This window comes from Martes martes, assembly GCF_963455335.1.
Source record: "Martes martes genome assembly, chromosome: 8".
Lineage (NCBI taxonomy): Eukaryota > Metazoa > Chordata > Mammalia > Carnivora > Mustelidae > Martes > Martes martes.
In genome coordinates, this window is record NC_137895.1 from 9,740,474 (window position 1) to 9,767,929 (window position 27,456).

The window sequence follows — 27,456 nt, forward strand, 5'->3', positions numbered from 1 at the left end:
AAATAAAATCTTTAAAAAAAAAAAAGAATCATAATAATAGCCAATTCTTCCATTAGGCATGAGGGAGAATGTTCAGCTAAAGCAAGAGGCTTCTTGACAGAGTCGCGCCCTAAGCCTGCTTCTCAGAGAACATGCCGTAGTTTTGCAGTCATGCTGGGGAGTGGGTGGGAGGAAAGTGAGAAGCCTGGCAATGCACCTGTCTCCTCCTTACCCTCTCCCCCTTGCCTACATAGCGAAAGACTAGGAGCTGGAAGGAGGAAAAATAATATTAACCTGGGCCCGGGACAGCCTTTCCTGTGATCCAGCTGACTTGGGACAGCCCTAAGCTGCTTCAGACTAAAAGGAGGTATGGTGAGTGGGTCTAAAATGGAATCAAATATTGAATGTACCTAATCCCAGGGATGAACTTGCCTAATGGAGAAATACGTAGAAGCAAATAATTCTGGTTCAGAATTATAAGTGCCGTGATGGAGAGATGAAAGCAGAATCCAAAACTTGCCAGAGGAGGGGCGGTAACTAATGGCCTGGAGTAATTCAAGAAGGTTTTCCAAAAGAGGGGCGCCTGAGTGGCTCAGTTGGTTGTGTCTGACTCTTGATCTCAGCTCAGGTCTTGATCTCAGGGTCATGAGTTCAAGCCCTGAGTTGGGTTCCATGCTAGGCGTGGAACCTACTTAAAAACAAACTGTTTATAAAAGAAGGTTTTCCAAAAGATACGTCATGTGGGATGAGCAAGGAGCAGAGGGAACAGCAGGTGAAAAGACATAGAGGCACCAAGAATATAGCGAAGCAGGGGCAGACATACGGGAAGCATGGCTGGGGAGAAGATGCAGAGCGGAAGGCATGAGCCCAAGGAGAGGAAAAGACAGTGTGATGAGCCCTTGGGGTAATTTTCCCACTAAACTACCTTTTCTTTCTCCCTCCATTACATAGGAGCTTATCGAGGGCCGATCTGAGTCTTAACTTCCTTAGAACCAGGCCTATGCCCCCCGGCTCTGGCCATGGAAAACCCTCAGATGGTAGCAGGAACTCCTGGCCTGTAAGCAAGGACCCAGGAGAACATTCCGGCCAGAGTGTCCTGAAACGAGGAGGAAGAGCAGTGACGGGGCCAGTTTTCTGGGAGGGAGCAGGAAGCCTTGAGTAGATCAGCAGCCCGTGCTAAGGAGTTGGACCTGGGGTCACAGAGTCCAGCATCTGAGAGCTGAAAAGGGTCTTAGGAATCCAATCCAGAACTCTGACTTGGCAGAGGAGTCTCAGAGAGACAAGGATTTGATTTCCTTTCTAACTTGGAAACTGGTTTGCTCGGTGGCCTGGAGCCCTGGCCTTTTCAGCTTTCTAGTCGCCTTGTTTAAAAAAAAAACTAGAGGGGCACCTGGGTGGCTCAGTCATTAAGTGTCTGCCTTCGGCTCAGGTCATGATCCCAGGGTCCTGGGATCGAGCCCCACATTGAGCTCCCTGCTCAGCGAGAAGCCTGCTTCTCTCTCTCCCACTCCCCCTGCTTGTGTTCCCTCTCTCTGTCAAATAAATAAATAAATAAATAAATAAATAAATAAATAAAAACTAGAACCGTTTTCATGGGAAACAGGGCGGAGTAGCATCAACAGGAAAAGAAAAGGAAAGTATGTACGTCTGGAATCGCTCAGAAGGGCTTGTCAGACGATGGCCTCCGTTCCCCACGTGGCAGGCAGCATGTGCCTCGCCATCAGCCCCACTTTACCAGCTGAGCATGGTTGTGTTTTCTAAGATGGTTCTATGCTATCTGTGATTTCCAGCAAGCTTGGAGTAGGAAATGGGGGGCTCTTAGGTAGAAAGTTACTGTTTTGTCCTTCTACGAGAAACCGGACAATGGCTTATTTCAGGAACATGGATGTCATCAATGTCACTGCCTTGCCCATGTTGCCAATGGATGAGCACCTGACCGTCTCCCTGGTGACCCGGAACGCGGTGGAGAATGCCCTGAGGAAGAGTCTGGAGGACAACCCGCCCCGTATCCTTCTATGGTGCCGTCTACAATCCAGGCCAAATACACCCGCCCCAGAGGGGTAACCCCTGCCTGCCTCTGTGTCACGCACGATCAGCTCCTTTCCTTATGTGCTCGTTAATTTTTTCAATCAGTTAAGCCCTACCTGTCCTCTGAAAGAATCTGTTGAGACTGTGACGGATGGTTTGGTTTGAGTTTATTTTACTAGGATAATCAGAAAGGGCCCCAGAGGAAGAAGTACTAGAAATAATGGTTGAAAGACTAGGAAAGAAGAAGGGGAAAAAAAAAAAGCCTATTTTTTTTTCATTTTCTCATTCCTTCTCTTCTGTCTTCCCAGGAATTATAGATAGCAACTGAGAAGTCCCAGTGTAGGCCTCTGCCCCCAGATAAGTGACCTTCAGACACAACTTTATTGTTGTTCTCACCCCAGCTGACCTCACCTCTTGTCATCACCGGCCCTCCCCTTCTGCCTGGCCTCCGAGTTTGCCCGTTCTGGCATCCCCCAGGCTCTTCCAGCATCTGACTTCTCTAGCCCTGCCTCTGTTGATCCACATCTCACTTCTGACTCTGAACTCGCTGCCAGGCACCCTCAGAAGCCTATCTGTGGAGGACCTTAGAGCTCATCTGTCAAATAACCCTTTTGGGTTATAAATAACGCCAGGTCGTCTTGTCTCATCAAGAGCTGGTTGACCTTCAAGTCCCGCTGCTGCCAGCCAGGCTGGCTGGGTCTGCACCTCTCAGGATCCCTTCTCAAGATGAGCACAAGTGATCCCATCAGGGTCTGCTTCGAGGACTTACTTTCCTGGGCCTTTGTCTGATGTCCCCTCTTTCTTCTTAATCCCTCACTCATCTCAACGTAACTAACCCATTTCACTTCCTGTGATTTGTCATGTCCCTCCTTGGCATCTTCATTTGTCAAGTATCCTCCAATCTATGAGAACCCTTGAGGGTAATGGAAGTAAGAGTGACCCTGCTTTATGTGAAGGCAGTGAGGAGTGGTAGGATTATGTGGCTACTACAGAGCCTATATCCTAGACCAGTTGAGGCCAAGATAGAAAGAAATGCAGAGATAGAGAGGGTAACGAGAGAGCCCTTGAGCTGAACAGAGATTTCAACAGTGATAAACAAGGTCAAGATACCCTCTGAGCCAGTCATCCCTCACCCCAAAATCTCTGTTGGAGGAATAATCCAAAATATGGAAACAGCTCTCTTACTGTGTACATCGCGGCATTATTTTTAATTGTAAGACACGACGATCAACTTAAATATTCAGTAACCATGGAACAGTCAAGTGGTGTGTTCTCTAAATAGATTCATACAATGCCATTTAAAATAGTAGGATTATTTAGCTTTTTGGAAAATGATCATAATAACTAGTGGAAGAGAAGTCAGAACCCTAAAATAGACATTTGCTGAGATTATAATTATAGAAAAAAAGGTATGTATATCAAAAATACTGGAAGGAAATCTCCCCAGATCCTAACAGAAGTTGTTAACATGGGAGTGTAATAGAAGAATCTTTTTCTCTTTTCCAAGGTGTCTAGGATATGGTTAGTTTTCATTTAGAATTCATAAAGCAGCTCATTTAAAACGATCAAAGAGGTATGAATGTTTGTAAAGAAGATAGTTAAGTGGAGAGACAGCTCAGAAAGAGAGGGAGCTAGGCTAGCCTGCCCCATGGTCGTGCGATCGGTACCCAGAGAGTTTCCTTAGCAGACTCCCCTCCCAGCCTGCATTATTGGCTCCATACAGCGCGTGAACCAAAAGATTGCTGAGCTCAGTCTGAGTCCCAAACCATTGGCCAACAGCCTGGTGAGTTATGGGTGCTAAGACGAGGCTTCCAGGCAGGAGGGGACCTGGGGGCTCCCCCATTTATTGGAAAGCACATTTGTGCAACAGAGATGTCAAAGATATATTTTATTACTTAGTTAACTTTATTTTTTTGGAGGAGTTTTAGGTTCACAGCAAAACTGAGTGGAAAGTAGAGAGTTCCGGCCTTCTTCCCCTGTCCCAGCCCATGGGCAAGCTCCCCGTGGGTTTGTTACATTTGTTACAATTGATGAACCTGTGTGGACACGTCATTATCAACCCTAAATCGTTTACATTAAGGTTCAGAGCAGCACATTCTGTGAGCTTGGAAAAATGTGTAATGACATCTGTCCACCTTTGTAGTATCGTTCGGAAGAGTCTCACTGCCCTAAAAATCCTCTATGCTCTTCCTTTTCACGCTGCCCACTCCTGGTGACCCCTGAACTTTCTGTTGTGTCCATAGTTTCCTAGAGTTAGAACCTCCAGTGCACTGGCTTCTTGCACTTAGTGATAGACATTTAAGGTTCCACCATGGCTTTTCATGGCTTGATAGCGCATTTCTTTTTGGCACTTGAATAATATTCCTTTTCTCTGGATGCACCACAGTTGATTTACCTGTTCACCTCTTGGTTGTTTCCAAGTTTGGGCATTTATACATAAGGCTGCCGTGAAGATCTACACGCAGGGTTTTGTGCGGACATATATTTTCAGTTCATTTGGGTAAACCGCGAGGAGCGCGATTCCTGGGCCATCTGGTAAGAGTATGTTGAGTGTTGTAAGGAACTGCCAAACTGTCTTCCAACGTGGCTGCACCATTTTGCATTCCCAGCAGCCACAAATGATAGCGCCCATTGCTTCCCATCCGCACCAGCATTTGGTGGTGTCAGTATGCTGGATCTTGGCCATTCTGATCCGTATATAACGATATCTCCCTGTCGTTTGAGTTTGCAATTTGCTAATGACATGTACTATTGAACATCTTTTCGTATGCCTGCTTGCCATCTGTCGATCATCTTAAGTGGGGTGTCTGTTCAAGTCTTTGGCCCATTTTTTGATAGAGTTGTTTGTTTTCTTCTGGTTGGGTTTTAAGAATTCTTTGTATATTTTGGGTGACAGTCCTTTACCAGATGTATCTTTTGTAAATGTTTTCTGCCAGTTCACTCCAACTAAATCTCCTAACCCCATTCCCCTTGGCAGCTTGCTTTCCACCAAGTTTCTCTGTCCCCAGGGCCCTGAGCTGGTGACTGTCTCCAAAGATTTCAGCTTCACCCCCTCCCCTAACTTTTCTAGTGCTGACTTTTGGGGTCAGTTCATCTCTCAAGTCTGTCCTTTTTTTTTTTTTTTTTTTGACAGAGAGAGAGAGACAGCGAGAGAGGGAACACAAGCAGGAGGATTGGGGGGGTGGGGGGGTGGGGGGGTGGGGGAGAAGCAGTCTTTCCGCTGAGCTGGGAGCCCAATGCGGGGCTCGATCCGAGTACCCTGGGATCATGACATGAGCCGAAGGCAGACACCTAACGACTGAGCTACCTAGGTGACCCCCTTTTTCTTTTCTTTTTTTAAATTTAAATAGCAAGGCATGCGTGTTTATCCTAAAATACTCAAACTGGGGCACCTGGGTGGCTTGGTCGGTTGAATGTCCAACTCTTGGTTTCTGTTCAGGTCATCATCTCAGGGTTGTGAGATTGAGCCCCTCATTGGGCTTAGCGCTCAGCATGGAGTCTATTTGGGATCCTCTCTCTCTCTCTCTCTTCATCCTCCTGCACCCCTCCCCTGCTCACACAGTCTCTTTTTCTAAAAAATAAATACTTTTAAGTAAGTAAATAAATAAATAAATGGCTCAAACCATCTACAAGTATATAAGTAAACTGGAAAAGTCACTTTACTCCCAGCCCTATTTTCCTCCTTAGAAGTGACCATCATTAGTCATTTGGTGGGTATCCTTCCAAAACTTTTTTTATACATTTAGAAATATAGAACACACGTATTTAGGGTTATTGTTTTCTTTTTTCTTTTTTTTAAAAAGATTTTATTTATTTATTTGACAGAGAGATCACAAGTAGGCAGAGAGGCAGGCAGAGAGAGAGAAAGGGGGAAGCAGGCTCCCCGAGGCTCAATCCCAGGACCCTTAGATCATGATGTGAGCCGAAGGCAGAGGCTTAACCCACTGAGCCACCCAGGTGGCTGTTTGTTAACCTGCTTTGGTTTTTTTTCTCCTTATTCATTTTTAGAATTATTTTAGAATCTCTTGGAGATTCTTCAAAGTCCATACTGTTGCCCTGCCCCCTTCTTTTTGTGGCTGCATGATCCTGGAGAGCACCTGGGGAGACATGCCAATGCTGGGGAATCTTGAAAAGCCCATAGCTGAATTTATCCATAGGGAATATGCCACATCGTGACATAATAAATTCAACTGTTCCCTACTGATAACTATTTCAGTGGTATTTTCATCAGAGTGAACATGGGAATGCTTCCGTATATGTATCTTGGGGCTTGTTCGCAAGTATTTCTGCAGGTAGGATTCTAGAATCGAAATTTCAAATTTTGGTAAAAATGGATTGCCTTTCACAGAGGCTAAGCTGTTGTTTGCTCATGCTGAAGTCAGACCATGGGTTTCAGTCGCCCCTCCCCCACCAATTGTGAGTAAAGGCGAAACACATGGGGTTTGGAGTGATGGCATAGACATTAAGCAGCCTTGTACCTGTGTGTGTGCACGTGTCCGTGGGAGAGGACATAGCCCTAGAGGCGTAGGCTCCAGAGTGAGACTGTCCAACCTTAAATTCCCGCTCTGTTGTTTTCTCACATTGTGACATTAGGCAAATTATTTAACCTTTGTGAATCTCTGTTTTCTAGAAAATGAGGATAACAGTAATAAGGGTTCTCTCTCATGGGGCTGTTGCAAGAATTAGAGGAGTTAAAACTCACCAAGACCCTTAAATCAGGGCAGAGAAGAGTGCTTGGCTCACAGGAGGGACATTCTATATGTACAAACATGTAAGAGAAAAGTCTGGAAGGTTACACACAGTCCATGGGGTCAGTTCTGGAAAGGGGTGGTGGTGGATGGAAGGTGAGTAAAACGTTTATTACTCTAAATACTTCTGTAGTGTTTGGGTATTTTACAACAGAAATGTATTTGTATGTCCTGTGATTTTTTTTTTTCAATTATAATGTTAAAAGCAGGAAAAAGAATGTTTTGCTCCCAGAAGCAGGATCCAGTGGCTTTTGAAGATTGCCCAACTTTGGCATATCTCCTCGGGTGCTCTCTTGCCTGTTGGATCCAGGAAGGGGCTGACCGGAGCAGCCTTGGGTCCTCCTTTGACTAGGAGGAAGGGACTCCTTGCCTGTCCTTCCTGTCCTCTGCCCAAGCAGCTGGTCAGCTCTGTCGGGTCTGCCTTCTGCCCCCAGAGCCCATCCGGGGCTACACTGCCCACCCTCTGTTGGCTGTGGTTTGCCCCGCTCTCTATTCACCAGGCCTGGACTCTGTGGCTGCTTCCCCCGAGACAGCCCCTTAGCCAGACTCGTTTCTCCAGCTTCCATGCTGCCCTCCTGGCTGGTACCTAGCACGGTACCTGGGGCGTGAGAAGTGCTTTCTCGATGTGTACTAATAAATGAGTAAGGGGCACCTGGGTGGCTCAGTGGGTTAAGGCGTCTGCCTTCGGCTCGGGTCATGATCCCAGGGTCCTGGGATCGACCCCCACATCGGGCTCCCTGCTCGGCGGGGAGCCTGCTTCCCTTCCCCTCTCTCTGCCTGCCTCTCTGCCTACTTGTGATCTCTGTCTGTCAAATAAATAGGTAAAATCTTTAAAAAAAAAAAAAATGAGTAAGCCCCAGATCCCCTCCCCGCATCCCACACGGCCACGTTCTATTTCTCTTCCTTCTTCCATACGCTGAGTGTGGGTTTACCTCATCTCTGAACCGTGCTTAGCTCTCCTTAGCTCTCCTTTCCAGTCTTCCTCCCTTCCACGCTCTGCCCGCAGATCACTCTGGAAAGGCCTTCCCTGCATCTTCGACCCCAGGAGTAGCGTCAGTGCTCCCTCTGGGCACACGCCTAGCATCCTGTCCCTTCCCACGGCGGCATCCGTCACCTCATAATCACTTGCTTCTCCCCACCAATCCTCGAGCCCTTGGAAGGCAGGGATGGCCTTCACTGCTCACTGCTGCACTTGACCTGGGCATGGCATTGGCCTTTAGCAGGTACTCAGGACATATCTGTGGAATGAGTGATACGGTTGCAAATTCTAGCTTCTCTCCTGTGCTTCAGCCTCCATAGTCCAGCTACCTGGAGCAGTGACACTGAAACCTAACTGATCATCGAACTCCCCTGGGAGGTTTTTAAAATCTAAAAGTGAGGGGAGCCTTGGTGGCTCAGTCGGTTAAACATCCGCCTTTGGCTCAGGTCATGATCTTGAGGTCCCGGGATCGAGTCCCACATTGGGCTCTCTACCCAATGGGGAGTCTGCTTCTCGATCTTCCTCTGTTCCTTCCTCCTACTCATCCTCGCTCACTCTCTCACTCTCTTTCAAATAAATAAATAAAATCTTTAAAACTCCTAAGGGGCACCTGGGTGGCTTAGTCGTTAAGTGTCTGCCTTCGGCTCAGGTCATGATCCCGGGGCCCTGGGATCGAGCCCCAAATCAGACTCCCTGCTCAGCAGGAAGCCTGCTTCTCCCTCTCCCACTCTCCCTGTTTGTGTTCCCTTTCTCACTGTGTCTCTCTCCATCAAGTGAATAAATAAAATCTTAAAAAATAAAAAAATAAAAAAAATCCTAAAAGTGAAAAAGAACATTGCACAGAACTGTATGTTTTATGTGTTCTCATTGGAACATGGAGGGTATGCAAGAACTGAGGGTGTTGTGGGGAGTAGGGGGCTTAAGAGGGAGACTTCTGGCTCTACTATTTGATTTTATACCTTGTAAAATATTTATTGGTTTTAAACATTTAAATAGAGAATTATTCAGGCGCCACCATAAATAAACAGTTCCTGACCCAAGGCAGATGTCAGGAGTGAGCGTCTCTAGTGAACTGGTCTATGTGAGTAATTCCCCAGCTGTGCTGGCCATCAGCCAGGTTTGGGAGTTGACTTGGCACTTGTAGGTACCGCTGTCATCTCCAACGCAAACATCCCCACGCTGGTCTCCTCATTTCCCCCCTAAAACTTGCTTTTCTTCCAATGTTCTTCTGTCCTTTCTGCTCTCTCTGTGGGCAAATCTCATCCGTCCTTGCAAGACCTAGACAATCTTGGCTACAGTGGCATCCCGATAAGGCTCAGAGATGCTGCTGTTTTGCTACATTGGGTTATACCCATCCAAGTCGCGCATTGTGCCTCCTCTTGGACTCCTTTTTTTTGGAGCAATAGTGTTGACAGACTTACCCGTGTGACCCCTTTTCCCATCCACCTCCAGCTGCACACATGTCAATTTCAGATAAGGTGATGGGAAGCTGGAGGGGCATTTCACAGGGTATCAAGCACGATAGACACATGCCTCATCATGTCCCCCAACACTCATGTCCCGCCTCTTCTGGGCAGTCCTCTGTGATTGCTCCAGCTCACGCTACTCTCATTTGTTCCAGTCCCAAACATAGCAGTTCAGGACTTAATTGGTCCATGTGTGCAGATGTGAGCGTCCAGATAGATTGTAAATTCCTAAAGCAAGAGCACGGAGTCCTAATTCTTCATTAGCTTTATCATCCGAGAATGGTACCGGGCTCATGGTTGACAATCAGTACAACTTTTTGGGTCACTGACATTCATTTTTCTTTCCTTTTCTTTCCCCAAGAAGGGATTGGGGTGGGGAGAGTCAGAGATCAAGAGAAATCTCTTGAGAAGTCAAGGGTATGGTGATTAATAATAATAGTAATTACCCTTTATTGAGCCGCTCCTACCTCATAGCCTCTGTGCTTGTGTTTTAAGATGCGTTCAGGATTTTATATCTGATCATTACAAACACCCGAGAAGGTAGATATCTTTGTCCCCCTGCAGAGAATTTAAACAATAGCTTTTAACCCATGGAGCTTGATTGGAACCCTATTCCAAATTCTGTACCCCTCAGAGGTATAGACAAGAGGAAGCATAGCCAGGAGGAAGGGCAGCACAGGAAAATGTACTGGTGATGACACTTGGTGGGGGGGGTCAGTGACACCAAGGGCCACCACCGAAGCCCTAACACCTAGGGAGAACATGAGGCGTGCCACCAACTTTGCTCCAGGCCTTTTCCACACCAACAGGAGAAATGGCCTGCTCTCCGACCCCCCCACCCCGAGATCTGCATGAATTCCCTAATGCTCCTTTTCTTTCTGATTTTTGAAGGCAATTGAGAGATATGAGTTGGAGAAGAAGGCTTTGAGAGAGAAAAGTCAAGACGGCCTGGGAAACAGAGGCAAATATCCTTTCTCATATAGCCTTGCTGGTGTTTTTGTGGGGATCGGCTTTCGTTAGGATCCCAAATGCAGTTAATCCAGCATTTCAGCTGAGGATGTTTTCGTCCTCTTCTGAAGGAGTCTGAGTTGCTAGCATTGGGCAAGTTAGGAGGGAAGGACGGCACACTTAGAGACAGCCTGCTATGTGGCGCACTGTGCCACGGCATCGGGCAGACTCCTTTGTTAAATCTTCATAATGTCCCCACCTGTGGGGCAGGTGCCCACTGGACCTAGTTTACAGATGAGGGCACAGGCTCAGGATCGAGGGAACAGCCTGTCTGCAGGCGGGCCCGGATTCGGGTCCCAGCCTGCCTTCACAGCGCATGCTCTGTCTGCTCCTCCCGGGACAAGGAGTCTAACCCATCGTGGGGGAATCTTAGTGAGTCACCAAATGCAGGTGGGGTCCAGTGAGACTGCCAGTGTGGCCATCATCTGGCAGCTCAGGCAGAGTGAACAATCACAGCCATAATTACCGCACAGCGGGGGCCGGACCCCGTGGCTACTCACATCCCGTTTCTCTTCCATTCTTCCGTAGACAAGAGTCGAAGCAAATCAGAGTTCATCTGCAGAGTCTCCGAATCCAGGAGTGTCAGACCTTTCATTTCTAAAAGGGTAAGGGATCTATTGCTAGGTCTCTTTCTGACTGGTTTCCACGGGGCACAAAATTAGATTTTATTCCTGGGGAGGGCATGCTTGGCACCTGGCTGGTGATGGTGTTGGGGGTGCGGGTGGGGGACTCACAGGGGGCCCCTTTTTAGAGGATCTTAACATATCTTAATAACTCTGAAATTTCTCATGTACCACCCCCACAGGGGTAGAATGAGGAGTGTTCAGAGGTCATTTGTCTGTTTCTTTGTAGAGCATCAAAGGTGCGTCCTCTGGGTGCCTGGGTGGCTCAAGTCATTAGGCATCTGCCTTCAGCTCGGGTCATGATCCCAGGGTCCTGGGATCGAGCCCCACATCCAGCTCCTTGCTTAGCAGGAAGCCTGTTTCTCCCTCTTCCACTCCCCCTGCTTGTGTTCCTTCTCTTGCTGTCTCTTTCTCTGTGTCAAATGAATAAATAAAATCTTTAAAAAAAAAAAAAAAAGGTGGGTCCTCTTAGAAACGGTAAGTTCAGAGGAGCCCTGGTGCTGCCCCACCCCAAGAGACCGGTTCACACCCAGTGCACGTGGTGTCCGTCACTGGGACACCGCAGGAAGCTGACAGCAGCCTGTCCAGCATCATCACCTGGCTGATGGCAGAGCCCCCACCGCCTGCCCCATGTGGGGGCTGGCCGCTGCCTCTGGGGCTGCGGTCTGGCCCTACCTCGGAGGCACCCCAGTGAAAAGTCTTCTGAGCTCCCACATCATACGTATTCAAACCACGCCGGAGCCCACAAAACCACCTACTATTGTCACCACGTTTTCACTTCTCGGCCTAGGAAATTCGCATGTAGTGGAAAGCCCGATGTCCGACAGTGGGTTGCAAGTGCCACACTGCCTCTGACAGTGGCCGAGCAGTTGTGAAGGCCCAGCCCCAGGGGACACAGCTGGTCAGGTGGTCTGAGTCCGGGTCAGAGCAGTTCTTCAGGGAGTTCTGCCAATGCCAATGCCGTAGGCCGATTAGAAAGTTTCTTGGTGGGGCGCCTGGGTGGCTCAGTGGTTAAAGCCTCTGCCTTCGGCTCAGGTCATGATCCCAGGGTCCTGGCATCGAGCCCTGCATCGGGCTCTCTGCTCAGCAGGGAGCCTGCTTCCTCCTCTCTCTCTGCCTGCCTCTCTCTGCCTACTTGTGTCTGTCAAATAAATAAATAAAATCTTTAAAAAAAAAAAAAAAGAAAGTTTCTTGGTCCCACAGAACATTTCCAACAGGTGCCTTGGGTGATGGCGATCAATTTCCTCTTTCCAATTTTCTGTATTTTCATCTATTTTTTGGTTATTATATTGCCTCTTTCAGAAATTCTTTCTAAATAAATAAACCCAAAAGGAAGGAAGCTATATGCTCTGATCATTAATGATGATAAAATCAATTAGAGGCCATCAGTGAGTAGTTAATTAAATGATAGCACATCTCCTTAACAGGATCTATTATCTTTTCTTTTTTTAAGATTTTTTTTGGGGGGAAGATTTTTTTTTAAGATTGTATTTATTTATTTGACAGACAGAGATCACAAGTAAGCAGAGAGGCAGGCAGAGAGAGAGGAGGAAGCAGGCTCCCCACCGAGCAGAGAGCCCGATGCGGGGGTCGATCCCAGGACCCTGGGATTATGACCTGAGCCGAAGGCAGAGGCTTTAACCTACTGAGCCACCCAGGTGCCCCTGGAAGGATTTTATTTATTTATTTGACAGAGAGAGAGAGAGCAGAAACACAAGCAGGGGGAGTGGGAGAGGGAAAGCAGGCTCCCCACTGAGCAGGGAGCCCAATGTGGGTCTTGATCCCAGGTCCCTGGGATCATAACCTGAGTTGAAGGCAGACGCTTAGGGACTGAACCACCCGGGCGCCCCAAAAGGATCTATTATCTTAAGTGGCAAATTTGAAGACAGTGTAGCAACATGGAAAATCTGAAGTGGAGAGAGCAGGGCATAAAAGAGTGTGCGTGTATGTTTATGTTTTGTAAAGTGAGTGAAGTTGCACATACCCATTTGTATACAGGCTCAAAGCCTGAAAGGGAAAATAAAAATAACACAAATAGGGGTATGGTAAGAGGTGCTGGGGTCATGAATGCACCCCCATTTTTTTTCAGTGTTCTAAAAGGTGGTTATGTCATCTTCGTGGTGAAAAGGGGAAGGTATCATATTATTAGTTTTAAACCATCAAATGGCGAACCTCATTTCCATATTCTGCTTTTTGTTTCAGAAAATAGCTCACAAAAATCTGTTGGCAGAACTGTACCAGTACACATCGTTTAACAGCGCCATACCAAACAGGCTTCCAAACGGGGTGAACTATTGTGACATGGTGGGCAACGTGGTCCGGGCTGAGAGACACCCCCTCAGTGGCAAGGTAAGGAAAGACGGTGGGCGATTCCCCACTGTTCACACTCAGCTCCAGGAGTCCCGGCTGTACCCCAGCTTTATAGCAATGCCCATGGCGGGCACACGCAGCTGTCCGTGTTTTATACCCCCGGAAAGGGAAATGGAGTCCGGGTCACTAAGTCACCCAGGGCCACACAGTTTGCAAATGACTGAACCGAGATTGGAACCCAAGTCCACACATTCCCTCCGAAACCTAGATTCTCCCTCCCAGGGGACTGGTTTCCACACTATTTTGATCACGTATCCTATATCAGCAGGAAATTTTGATCACGTGCCCTCACCGTGTATGTTTCTTTATCAATGGTACACATCCTCTGTTGTCAATAGCTATATTGTATGTTAGTAATCTTAATTTCTTGTTTGTTTTTAAAAATTAGATATTATTAGAATATATTCCTAGAATATATTCCAAGGGGTGCCAAGGGGTGTGGGACCCCTTGGCATCCCTTGGGGTGAATTACCACGTGGAGCGTGCTAGGTTCCTTAGGAGATGGGGTAGGGGACTTTCCAAGGCCCAGAACAGGGGTGAGACAGCACTGGGCACTCAGGAGGCGGGATGAGTGTGAGGAGGGGTGGGGAGTGGGGAGGCCCAGGAAGTGGATCTGTAGCCCTATAGCTGTGCCTCAGCACCCTTCACGAATGTTAATTAACTACCATTCGTTGTCCAATCATGGTCCCCGAGGCTCCTAACTTGTCACCCCACCATTGCGGGGACCCAGCTTCTTAGTCTTAACTACCCACACTTCCCACTGCTGCTTCAAACCCCTCACTCCCCCATCTCTATCTCTATCTCTCTCTCCCTTCCCTCCCTCTGTCCTCTTTCTCTTTCCCTCTTTCCCTCCCTCCTTCTCTCTCCCCTCCCCTCCCCCTACCCCCTACCATCACCCCCTCCTCTCTTCTTCACTGGTCCTCCCTGCTGCCTTCTCTCCGGCACCACCTCTGCACCTCTGCGACTGTCCCATCTGCTTCCTCGGTGTCTTGCGTTCAGACTTTCTAAGAGTGATGATCTGTTCCGACCAGTCACTGCCCAGCATGAGGGGCATGATGTTTGCTGGAGTTCCAGTGCCTGGTTCCAGCATGGACTGCGGTCAGCAAGTGGACAGCTGCCTTTGACCAGGCAGTAGTGGCTCTGGGGTTGGGTACCTGATCCCCTGCTGTCCTTAGCTCAGAGGTGGAGGAGTGGCTTGCTCTCAGAGCATCACATTTGCCCCAGGACAATGTCAAGAGATGCTCCCCGCAGGATTATGTATGATGGCAAAGACCTGGAAAGTAGGTCTCTGGGCTCTAGTTTCTTCTATAGAATACGGATGTGACCGGTCTCTATCTGGTGTTATTGTAAAATTAAATACGATAAGGATCTTATTTAAGTGTATAAAAAGCACTTAGGGAGGGTGGCAGAGTGGCTCAGTCAGTTAAGTGCCCAACTCTTGTTTTCAGCTCAGGTCTTGATCTCTGGGTCCTGGGATAGAGCCCCATGTTGGGCTCCACGCTCTGCAGAAGTCTGCTTGTGCCCCACCACCCCCAACCCCCCACCCATGGGAGAGAGCACACACGCACACACACACACACACACTCTTTCTTTAAAATAAATAAATAAATCTTTAAAAAACAATGAAGAGCACTTGGCACCATCTTAGTTAAATCATGAGTTCTCAAAAAATGGTAGTTTCTATTATCAGCATTATTAGAAATTGTTTAGGGATGATTAGTAGAAGGCCAGCTCAGTCATTCTGGGTACATATATCGTGGACTACTTAGCCATTGAAATGAGTGTTTATAAAGCGGGTATTTTGCTCTGCTGTGATGCTAAAGGAAAAATATTAGTATGTAAAATTCTACAATACAATATTCCATAAGCACACACATAGGAAAATCTGGGGATGAAACCATACATAGATGTTACGCTGAGTGATAAGGTTATAGCTTTTTCTTCCCTCTTTTCCTGTACTTTAAAAAGAAGAAAGAGGTGCCTGGCCGGCTCAGTGAGAAGAGCATGCAAGTCTTGATCTTGGGTCATGAGTTCAAATCCCACATGGGGCGTAGAGATTACTTAAATAAATAAAACACTTTTATATTTTTTAAAATTAACTTATAATGTATAATTTGCTTCAGGGGTACAGGTCTGTGAATCATCAGTCTTACACAATGTGCAGCACTCACCGTAGCGCATCCCCTCCCACCCCATCCTCCCCTACCACCCCCCAGCCACCCTCAATTTGTTTCCTGGAGATTAAGAGTCTTTTATAGTTTGCCTCCTTCCCTGGTCCCATCTTGTTTCATTTTTTCCCTCCCTATCCCCCACAACCCCCCACCTTGCCTCTCGAATTCCTCATATCAGAGAGATCATATGATAATGGTCTTTTTCTGATTGACTGACTTTGCTCAGCTTAATACCCTCTAGTTCCATCCATGACATTGCAAGTAGCAAGATTTCATTTCTTTTGATGGTTGCATAGTATTCTGTTGTATATATACACCACATCTTCTTTATCCATTCATCTGTTGATGGACATCTAGGTTCTTTCCATAGTTTGGCTATTGTGGACATTGCTGCTATAAACATTTGCGTGCACGTGTCCCTTCGGATCACTAATAAAACACTTCTGAATTAGATAGATAGATAGATAGATAGAAGAAAGACTTGAGAACAGATTGTGTGTTTCAGGGACCTGCTGTCCCCGTGTGACCTTCCTGCCCCCTGGCACAGCCACACGTACTCATGTTCCATTTGCTTTGTGGGTAGCCCCAAGGACAGTGACCACTCTTACTTAATGTCCTGTTTTGGAGGGCCCACAGGGAATGTTCTCCTTAGGCCTTAATCCCCAGAAAAACTGTGCATCTCCTGGCATGCTTTTCGTCTTATAACTGATGCTTCTAACTAATGCTTTTCTTCGGCTCCTGGGAAACTAGGCAAATCTGTGTCTTACCGTTATTTTAATTTAATTTAATTATTTCCTTAAATTTTTTTTAATTTTTAATTTTTTATTTTTAAAAAAGATTTTATTTATTTATTTATTTGTCAGAGAGAGAGACCAAGCGCACAAGCAGGCAGAGTGGCAGGCAGAGGCGGAGAGAGAAGCAGCCTCCCTGCCGAGCAAGGAGTCTGATGCAAGACTCTATCCCAGGTCCCACCCAGGGTGGGGGGGAAGCAGGCTCCCTGCTGAGCAGAGACACCCCTCCCCCCATGCGGGGCTTGATCCCAGCACCCTGGGATCATGACCTGAGCTGAAGGCAGAGGCTTTAACCCACTGAGCCACCCAAGTGCCTCAAATTTTTTTTTATTGAAGGAATCTCTACACCCAACACGGGGGCTCCAACTCACAACCCCAAGACCCAAGAGTCTCACACTCCACCAACTGAGCCAGCCAGGTGCCCCTTTGTCATACCTTTGAAAGGCCCCTCTTCAGTCCTGCTCAGGGCCATCACAAGCCACGCCCTCTCCTCATCACTTCTCTTGGCAGCAGGGGTGGGCACCTGCCCCGCACCGAGCCTCGCCTGAGACGCTTGCTGCCCTCACTTCTCACCGCTGCTCTCTCCCAGTGCTGCTGCAGCCTGCCCCCATTCCCGTCCCTGAACCTGGCCCGAGTCCCTCCGCCCTCCGCTCTCAGAAGGCCAAGTCCAATGGGTGTGTTCTGTTGTTCCCTTAGATGGGCTGTCTGTGGAACTGACCCCGAGGATGACTCCCTGTGCTCCGAAGTTCCATCCTTCCGTGGTTTCTCTAGTAGCTTCCCCGTCTGCTCGAGCAGCACGTTTGGGTCTTCCAAGCCCACATTCTTCAGGACCCCTGCCTCTGTGCTGTCTTCTCCCTCCGCACAGACTCATGGGGGACGGCAGAGGGTGGGCAGCAGTCATCTTCTCCCCATGTGAGGCTCCCCACTGTGTCATACCTCCAAAGCCCGTGCTGTGCCAACTCCCAGATTCCTGGTCCCCAGACTTCTCAGCCTCCTCAGACCCGCTTCGCCTCCTATCTTACCGAAAACTGCCGCCTTTACCCGAGCATCAGCCAGTCTCCTCCCTAGCCCTCGCCCCTGCTTCTGAGCCGGCCCTGAGATTCACTTACTGTCTTTACTGTACCTCCTTCTCCTTCACTGCCACTGCCAAGTGCAGGCCCCATACCGTCCTGTCTGGATCGCTCCCCCTGCTGCTCAGCATGCCATCGGCCTCGCCATCTCAATCCCCTCTAATGCACCTTCTGTGCTGCCTCCAGGTTATCTTTCTAGAACAACAGTTTCATGGTGTTCGCGCCCTGTTGAAAATTCTTCAGGGCCGGCTGCCCTCTCTCCCCCTGTCTAGTGACAGAACAACCCTAAGTCCCAGCTCCCAGGTGTCTCATAGCCTGACCTCTCAGTGCCCCACCCAGTGCCTTCCACGGTCCAGAAAGCCCTTGAACCTCCCCGAATGTGTCCTGCTGTTTCCCAACATCGGCACATGCTTTCCCCTGTCTGTGCAGCTCTCAGCTCTCCCTTCTTCATCCGGTCATTTTTTTTTTTTTAAAAGATTTTATTTATTTATTTGACAGACAGAGATCACAAGGCAGGCAGAGAGAGGGAGGGAAGCAGACTCCCCGCTGAGCAGAGAGCCTGATGTGGGGTTCGATCCCAGGACCCTGAGACCATGACCTGAGCGGAAGGCAGAGGCTTAACCCACTAAGCCACCCAGGCACCCCCATCTGGTCATTTTTACTCTCAGAGCCTCCCCTGGTACCTCAAGCACTGGTTAGCTGCCCCTTGGGCCTCCACATCAGGGCACCCATCACACTAGATTACAAATGTCTGCTTACCTGGGAACATCTCCAGGGTAGGGACTCTCCATCACCATCCAAGCAGCTAGTAGGTGCTCAGTAAATATCTGTTGAAGGGCTGAAATGAAATCCTTTTTGGAAGGAAACAGGAGTGTGAATAAGTAAATAAGTAAGAAGTAGCACCCTCTTAGCGAGTGTTTCCCAAGTGCCTGGTTCTAAGCACCTTGTATGTCTCACTCGCTCATGGAATCATCATATCAGTCCTCGAGGTGGGGACTATCACTGTCACCTTCATTCTCCGTGATGTCAGCAGGCTGCGTCCCAGGATCCAGAGAGGGGTCCCCAGGGCCAGCCAAGAGGGGCCCTGGCTGCTCACAGGCTAGAAATCAAACCCAAGTCAGCAGGGTGTGAAAGCAGGACTTATTGAAGGAAATGAGAGAGAGCAAGTGGAGACAGAGCATCTGGGAGACTCGGAAAGATAAAGGGTATGAGTCTTGTCTATGTTTGGGGTCCGGGGTTTTTGTTGAAGGTGGTGGTCTGGTGTATGTGTCCTCGCAGGTAGCCAGGAACTGGTTTGAGCAATGACAGAGGCCCAGATGTTACTCCTTGAAGCCAGAGTGTCCAGGTGTCAATGTCCAGCACCAATGGTCTGGAATACGCACATGACCGCATGTTCGGTCATTCTTACCTGGTCCTTCCTTAGATGTTGTCTGTTCTAGAGAAATTGTTAACTCCTTGTCCTTTACAAGGAGGACATACACTATTTGCATTATGAGGCTTGTGTAAAGTGGGCGGTGCAGGTCCTAGCAAGACTAGAAGCAGGAAAAAGAGCAAAAAGCAGATTTCTTATGGAGATTCCCTATCTCATCTGGTTGGGGAAACAGCCCATACAGGTTCAAGAACATTGTTCAAGGTCACGCAGCTTTAAAGTGTAAGAGCTGGATTTGAATCCGGGCCGTCTGGTGCTGATGCCAGTGCTCTTAACTGCTCTGACTCTACTTATCCTCCAGGGAAGTGAGAGGAATGGTGATATAGACAAAGCAGATACCAGGGCTCAGAGAGCTCCCTGCTAATGAGGGAGGCTTGCTTATCAACTCACCATACGCTCCACTTCCGTGGGCCTGAAAGGAGGCCAGGGGGGGTCTCTCCCTTTGCATCCAGGAGGGGGACAAGAGTGGGATCTCTTTACTCTTCATAATGCTAAGGGGTTAGGTAACCCACTTTAGAGCCTCCCAGGCCATGTGACCTTGGGCCAGAATCTTAAACTTTCCATCCGTACTTTCCTCTTCTATAAACTGGGGATCTGTGGTATCTACCAGACGGATTGTGAAAAATGAAGTGGAATAGGGAGGGAATGTGCATAGCCCAGTGCCTGACGCATGGGCTGTGTATATTAGCCCATATATAGATAATATGTATATTATCCAAAAAATCATATCTATATCTCTCATATTTTTATGAATATACATAATATGTAAATATACATATATATGTAAAATATACATATGTATATATGTATAGTCTAAAGATCTTACTTATTTGAGAGAGAGACAGCACAAGCGTCTGCCCTGAACTGAAGGCAGACACTTAACCAACTGAGCCACCCAGGCGCCCAGACATATTATTATATTATTATATATTATTATATTATTAAGGTAGTAGCTTTGGAATCAGAGTAAGGTTAAGACCCTGTTGCATCACAATGAAGTCTGAAATCTAATTAGAATTCCATAGGCTTACGAGGAGCCCAGCAGAATCCCCTGGTCCAGTGATTTGCATTTGTATAATATCTGTGTTTGTTGATGACAGCTGATTGAAGTAGGTGAGAGCTTGGGGCAGGGACCTAGAGTGACAGGTCTCAGTCCTCGCTCAGCCCCTTGCTGGCTGTATTACTTTGGGCAAGTGATTTTAGCTCTGGGTCCTCCGTATCCTCATCTGTAAAATGGAGATTATCATAGTGGTTAAATGAGAGCATGTAAAAACACCTGGAAAGGCTAATAGTCGGCACTCGCTGGAAAAGGTAAGTGTTGTTTTTAAGTTGATGCCAACACATGTTCATTCCAAAGATGACTGGTGGGAAGACGGTGTGATTAGTAATAGTAACAAGCTGTGGAAAGTAGGAGGAAAGGCGGGTCTTGGATGGAGAAGATTATCAATCAGCCTTTGACTCCAGGTGAAAAATGTTTGTTTTTTTTTTTTTTTCAAAAACAACAGCAATAGGGGCGGCTGGGTTGCTCAGTGGGTTAAGGCCTCTGCCTTCGGCTCAGGTCATGATCTCAGGGTCCTGGGATCCAGCCCTGCATCAGGCTCTCTGCTCAGCAGGGAGCCTGCTTCCCTTCCTCTCTCTCTGCCTGCCTCTCTGCCTACTTGTGATCTCTGTCTGTCAAATGAATAAATTTAAAAAATCTTAAAAAAAAAAACCAACAGCAATAATAATGTGATTTTCTTTTTCTTCAAGTCTTTCTGTTCGGATAAAGAATTAGAGAAGTTTCTCTCTTCTCCTTCTCTAAGAGCCATATGGCTGGATAGCTTCTGGTGGATCTTTCATGAGAGGTACCAGGTAAATGCAAATATGATCGCGTCTCTCCCTCGCTTAAGTTATTTTTCTGCAGAACAAACTCCAGGCTCTTTAATGTGGGCTGAGCCTCTCTGATTCTGGGGAGCACCCCTGCAGCCCCATCTGCCACGCCCCCTCCCCCCTGAGCCTTACCCATACATCCTGTGCTTCAGCCACTGTACACGTAGCCCCCCGAGCACCAGGAACCGGTCCCTGTCACTTGCCTGGTCAAGTACAGGGCCTGGAGCCGAGTCAGGACCTGCCAGCTCAGAGTCTGGGCGCTCACTTCAACAATCGGCCTCTACGCATAAATCCTCTAAAAATTAGTGTACTGTTTCAGAAATCACATGAGGTTAAACATCTCAAGAATAACATTCCTAAACACGAGAGAAATGCATATTTCAGCATCTCAGCCATTGGCCGTTTCAACCAGGGGCTCTAGTAATTCCTTCTCCACTTTTTTCCTGGTAGCCCAACAAGGAGTTCCAGAATAAAATGTTTGACCGGATAGCCCAAAACTACGCCTTTCTCTTATTGTGTGAATCCAAGTCCCACTACGAGGAGGCACTCTTAAAAGTAAGCATCAACCACCGTTTGGAGGGGGAAAAAAAAAATCACTCTAGATATCTCTGCACTTCTAATGCTAATAGAATGCCCTGAGCGTTCTTCCCATGAGGCAGTAAGTAGTAAGTTGTGCGACATCCATACACCTACTTGTAATGCAGCAGTGACAGTAAATAAAGTCGATCTATATACCATTTATTTTAAGTGAAAAGCAGAGCAATTTATAGAACTCTGTGTTTAAAAATGTGTATGTGTATGTATATGTGTGTGTGTGCCTATGAATGGAAAAAAAAATCTGGAAAAATACGTACCAAACTCTTAGCAATGGTTATCTCTGGGGAATGAGGTTGTAAGAGACTTCCTTTTCTATTTTAAATATTTCTGTAGTATTTAAATAAGTATGTAATTTTAAAATTATGAATATATATATATGTTCACAACGACCGATTTAACTACATAAATTATTTAAATTACCACAGTCAGATTTAAAAGGCAAAGGAGAAACCGCAGAAATCACGTGGCATATACATCACACAATGTAAAAGAACTCTTACAAATTGGTGCGCTGGGCTGGCTCGGTCAGAGGCGCATTCAACTCTTGACCTCGGGGTTGTGAGTTCGAGCCCCACATTGGGTGCAGAGATTACTTAAGTAAATAAACACTTAAAAAAAAAAAAGAATTTCTACAAATCAGTGAGAAAAAAATGCAACACTGCACAGACCAGTTGACGAAGTGCTTAAACCAGAAATTCACCAGGGAAGGAATACAGATTGGGGCAGGAGGAGTTCACCCTTAACAACAATCAAACATACAAATTAAAACAATAATCATTTGATACCCCTCTTTTCCTGCTAGAGTGCATGGATTAAAAAGAGTGGTTCCCAGCGTTGTGAAGGATCTAGGGAAATGGCATTCCGACACTCTGAGTGAGAAGGGAATTGATATATTTTTGCTACAAGGCGCTTATACTAATTAAGTGTGCGCCTACCAAGTTACTTAGATTTTCCGTGCCTCAGTTTCATCATCCATAAAGTGGGCATAATGATGGCTCAGTCACAGAGCTGTCCTAAGGATTAAACGAGATGATGTTTGTAAGGCACCTACCCAGCACCTGATAAGCCCCCAGCTCATGATAGCTGCTGTAATTACTATCATGACTGTGTCTTTTGGAGGTCATAATCGAATACTCAGGAAAAGCTACTTTCACACATGCTTTCCACAGATTTTTGACTGCCTGCTGTGTGCCAGGCACAGAGATAGCTTAACAAATAAAAACAATTAGTCCACGTAATTTGTAAAGTCTTAGAAACAAGACAACAGCCATTGATGGGGGATGTCGAAGTAAATTTTGATATGCCAATCAGCCCAATATTATGAAGGTCATTCTTGAGGGAAAGAAATTCCAAAGAGTTGATAATAACCCGGGGAAGTGCTTACACTATTTGTTAAATGAATAAGGCCAGATATAAATGTATAATTTGAGATCAAATGTATAACTTGAGATCATAGTTAAGAAGGACAGATATAATGGGGACGCCTGGGTGGCTCAGTGGGTTAAAGCCTCTGCCTTCGGCTCAGGTCATGATCCCAGGGTCCTGGGATCGAGTCCCACATCGGGCTCCTTGCTCAGCGGGGAGCCTGCTTCTCCCTCTGCCTCTGCCTGCCTCTCTGTCTGCCTGTGCTCACTCTCTCTGACAAATAAATAAATAAAATCTAAAAAAAAAAAAAAAAAAAAAAAAAAAGAAGGACAGATATAATGTATCATTTGAGACCAACCATAGTTAAGAAGGAACAACAGTACCAATTATGCATAGGAAAACAAAACAAAACAAAACAGTAGTAGTACAGTTAGAGTACTTCCTGATATCTCTGGGAGGTAGCAAGATGGGCAGGTCAGATGTATCTTGTCATCTGGGCTACACTTTGGCCGAGTGGCAGAACAGTCTGAGCCACAGATGGCAGGCAGAGGAGCTGGGGGAGGGGGAGGTTCCTGGCCAAGCTTCTCATGAGGTTGAGGTGTGGTTCCCAGGTAGGGTAAAGAGTCCACCAAAATGTGGGCCAGCAGCAGATGGAAATTGCTCCCCCTCCATGGGTGGAAGGCAGCGCGGTATCAGGTAGAGAGTTTTATCCCAGATCCTTTCTGCAGTCAGGAGCTCTTTTCTGGGTCTAGAAATGTCCAGGATGTTGCCTGAGCTCTGTTCCCCCCTCCCCTGACCCACAGAAGCTGCCATCGCTGCTGAGTAAAGCCGTGTATACCAGCTTCTGTTGCTGCTTCCCTCAGTCCTGGTTCAACACGCACGAATTCAAATCGAGCATCTGTAACACTGTGAGCCTGTGGATTTCAGGTAAGAGGTGGCTGCTCTGGGTGGGGGGGTTGCGATTCTGGAAACACTCTCCTGCCTGTGTGGTTTGCCATCACACCCTTCACTGAGGCCCTTGTCCCTTTCTCTTGCTGACATCAAAGAAGGGAAGGTGTGCGGGTAGAGCCCCCAGGAGTACCAGTTTCCTTGCTTCCACAAAAAGACAGTTCTGAGACATTCCTAGCCCCCTCTTTGTGCCCGGTAATCTGCAGAAAGGAGGTTTCAGCAGAGCGTAGCCAGCCACGTGCTGTGGATTAATGGACCCAGAGCTCAGGAACCCAAGAAAGGATGCTGGTTGGAAGATCCCACCCTTCTACTCCCAGGTGACCCCATGTGACCCAACTGTAGTCCCCTAGTCCCTGCCACACACAGTGCCAGGCTGATGTTCTCTTTTAACCACTTGTCCCTCCCGTTCCCTATTCCCCTCTTCTTGACTGAGCTATTTTCTAAGGTCATTAACACCTACTACCTATTAAGAAGTTCCCGTGTACTAAGTACTGTCCTAAGTCAGCATTTCTTTCCTGCTGTCTTGGGGGTCTCCAGGTTCATTGCCACATTAGGATCTTTGCTGGGAGAACTCACAGCCTCAGCGTGTAGTTACATTCACGGCTAAGGTCATAGCCGCGTAGTAAGGATACACACCCAATACTCTTAGGGGAAAAGACAGAGTCTGGAGGAATTCATGGGCAGGCTTCCTTCTGCTCTCTCCCTTCCCTGAGGAGCTAGGCAGCCGGAGCGTGCTCATCCCTCCGCAACAAAATGTAGCAGTACATGTGATGTTTCTGCCCTGGGAAGCCCACTAGAGACACATGACCCAAGGTCTATACTGGGGGCTGGTCACGTAGATACCTCTGTCTATCCTATACCAAAATTCCAGAAATCCAGGCGTTGCGCAGAAGCCTCATTGTTCTGCAGATAGTCTAGGCCCAGTGAGCCGTTCTGATCAGTTAGGGAAAAAATTGCGCCCCAGCTCTAGTGTTATATTGACATATAAATTGTGTAAGTCTAAGATGCCCAAAGTGATAACTTGATGCAGGTACACGTTGGGGAATGTTAACCATAATAAGGTTAGTGAACACATCCTTCACACGCAATTACTGTTTTGTTGTTATGGCAAGAAAACTTAAGGTCTCCTCTCATAGCAGCACTCAAATATACAACATGGTATTTTTTTTAAAATTTTATTTAAGTTTTATTATTTGAGAGAGAGAGAGAGCAAGAGGGAGCGAGTGTGAGCATGAGCAAGGGGAGGGACAGAGGGACAAGCAGACACTCTGCTGAGCTGGGAGCGTGATGCGGGGCTCGATCTCAGGACCCCAGGAACGTGACCTGAGCCAAAGGCAGATGCCTAACCAGCTGAGCCACCCAGGCATCCCTACAACACGGTATTAGTAACTAAAGTCATCACGCTTATACATTAGATCCTGGAACCGGATTGGAAGTTTATGCCCTTTGACCAACATCTCTTCCTTTTCTCCGGCCCCAGCCCCTGGCAACCACCATTCATCTCTCTGCTTCTGTGAGTTTGGTTTTTCAGATTCCACCTGTAAGTGAGATCCTACAGTCTCTGTCCCTCTCTGTCTGCCTTATTTCACTTTAGCATAACGCCCTCAAGGGTCATCCATGCTGTCGCAGTGTCTGATTTTCCTTCTTTTGTTACGGCTGAATAATATTCCATCATGTAGCTGTACCACTGTCTTTCTCCGTTCATCTGTCGATGGACACCCAGGTTGTTTCTCTGTCTTGGCTGTTGTGACTAATGCTGCAGTGAACGTGGCCCTACAGAGATCTCATGGAGACGGGGATTTCATTTCCTTTGGACATCTGTACTCAGGAGTGGGATTCCTGAATCGTATGGTAGTTCAATTTTTAATTTTTTGAGGAGGTTCCCTACTGTTTCCCACAGTGACGGTACCAGTTTACATTCCTACGCAGGGTTCCTCTTCTCCACATCCTTCCCCACTCTTGTTATCTCTTGTCTTTTTGATAATAGCCATTATAACAAATGTGAGAACGACATCTCCTTGTGGTTTGGGTTTGCATTTCCCTGTTGATAAGTGATGCCGACTTCTTTTTCACGTACCTGGTGGCCATGTCTTCTTTGGAAAAATACCTGTTCAGGTCCTTTGCCCATTTTCTAATCAGATGATGTGTTTGTTTGTTTGTTTGTTTGTTTGTTGCTATGGAGTCTATGAGTTCCTTATACACTTTGGATATTTAACTCCTTACTAGATTTATGGTTTGCAAACGTTTTCTTCCATTCCAAATGTTGCTTTTTCACTTTGTTGTTTCCTTTGCCGTGCAGAAACTTTTTAGTTGGATGTAGTCCCACTTGTTGATTTTTTGCTTTTGTTACTTGTGCTTTTGGTGTCATAACTAAAAAGTCATTGCCAAGATCAATGTCAGAGAGCTTTTCCTCTCTTATTTTCTCCCAGGAGTTTCATGGTTTCAGATCTCACATTTAAGTCCTGAATCCATTTCAAGTCGATTTTTTGAAGTAGTGTAAAAAAAGGGGGTTCAGTTTCATTCGTTGGCGTGTGGCTGTCCTCTTCTCCCAGCACCATTTATTGAAGAGACTGTCCTTTCCGCATTGTGTATTCTTGGCTGCCTTATCAAATTTTAGTTGACCACATTTTATCTCTGGGCACTCAGTTCTGTTTCATTGATCCATGTGTCTGTTTTTATGCCAGGACTGAACTATTTTGATTTCTTAGCTTTGTAATATAGTTTAAAGTCAGAGAGCACGATGTCTGCGGCTTTGCTTACTTTCAAGATTGCTTTGGCTGTTCAGGGTCTTTTGTGGATCCACACAAATTCTAGGATGGTTTTCTCTACTTCTGTGAAAAATACCATTGGAATTTTTTTTTTTAATTTTGATAGAGATTGCATTGAATCTATAGATGGCTTTGGGTAGTTTGGATATTTTCATAACTTTAATTCTTTCGATCGATGACACAGCATATCTGTCCATTGATTTGTGTCTTCTTCAGTTTCTGTCATTGGTGTCTTACAGTTTTCAACGTATAGATTTTTCACTTCCTTGGTCAAATTTACTCCTAAGAATTTTGCTGTTTTTGATGTTATTGTGAGTGGGTTGTTTTCTTTATTTTTTTTTCACATAGCTCATTGTCAGTGTATAGAATATAGAAACCCAACTGACTTTTATACGTTGATTTTGTATCGTGACAAATGTACTGAATTTGTTTATTAATTCTAACTTTTTTTGGTGGACTCTAGGTTTTTCTATACGCAAGATCATGTCATCAGCAAATGGAGACAAATTTACTTCTTCCATTCTGAGTTGGATGCCTTTTTTTTTCTTTCTTTCCTTTCTTTTCCTCTTTGTTGTTGTCGTTATTGTTTTGTTTGTTTGGTTTTGGGTTTTTTGGTCTAATTATTCTGGGTGGTGAGAGGGGATATCCTTGTCTCATTCCTGGTCTTAGAAGAAACACCTTTTTCATCATTGAGTGTAATATTAGCTGTGGGCTTATTCTATGTGGACTTTATTATATTATGTTCCCTTTGTACCCAAATGTTGAGAGTTTTTATCATGAAAGGATGTTGAATTGTGTCAAATGCTTTTCCCGCATCTACAGAGATGATCGTGTGATTTTTATCTTTCCTTTTATTAATATGGTGTATCACAGTGATTGATTTGTCGATGTTGAACCATCTTTGCATCTCAGGGCTCAATCCCACTTGATCATGGTGTACAGTCCTCCTAATGTGATCTTGAATTCTGTTCACTAGTATTGTCTTGAGAATTTTAATGTCTATATTCACCAGGAATATTGGCCTGTAGTTCTCTTTTCTTGTAGTGTCCTTATCTAGCTTTGGTATCAGGGTAAAGCTGGCCTCGTAAGATGAGTTTGGAAGTGTTCCCTCCTCTTCAATGTTTTGCAAGAGTTTGAGAAAGATTGGAGTTCATTCCTTAAATATTTGGTAGAATTTGCCTGTGAAGCCATCTGGTCCTGAGCTGTTCTTTGTTTGGGAGGTTTTTGATCACTGATTCCACCTCCTA

The 27,456-nt window shown here is 46.5% G+C and overlaps 1 protein-coding gene across 1 annotated transcript in view; it reads left to right on the forward strand.

Moving 5' to 3' along the window:
- Positions 1–1,842: 1,842 nt before the first annotated feature.
- FAM227A (family with sequence similarity 227 member A) overlaps positions 1,843–27,456 on the forward strand; it is a gene marked incomplete at both ends in the record, with an annotated part of 75,009 nt that continues 49,395 nt past the window's right edge. The window contains 6 exons of the mRNA XM_080810189.1: positions 1,843–1,984; positions 3,708–3,790; positions 13,034–13,180; positions 20,412–20,513; positions 20,982–21,086; positions 23,297–23,420. Coding sequence (XP_080666315.1) covers positions 1,843–1,984; positions 3,708–3,790; positions 13,034–13,180; positions 20,412–20,513; positions 20,982–21,086; positions 23,297–23,420 — 703 coding nt within the window. The remainder of the gene's footprint in view (positions 1,985–3,707; positions 3,791–13,033; positions 13,181–20,411; positions 20,514–20,981; positions 21,087–23,296; positions 23,421–27,456) is intronic.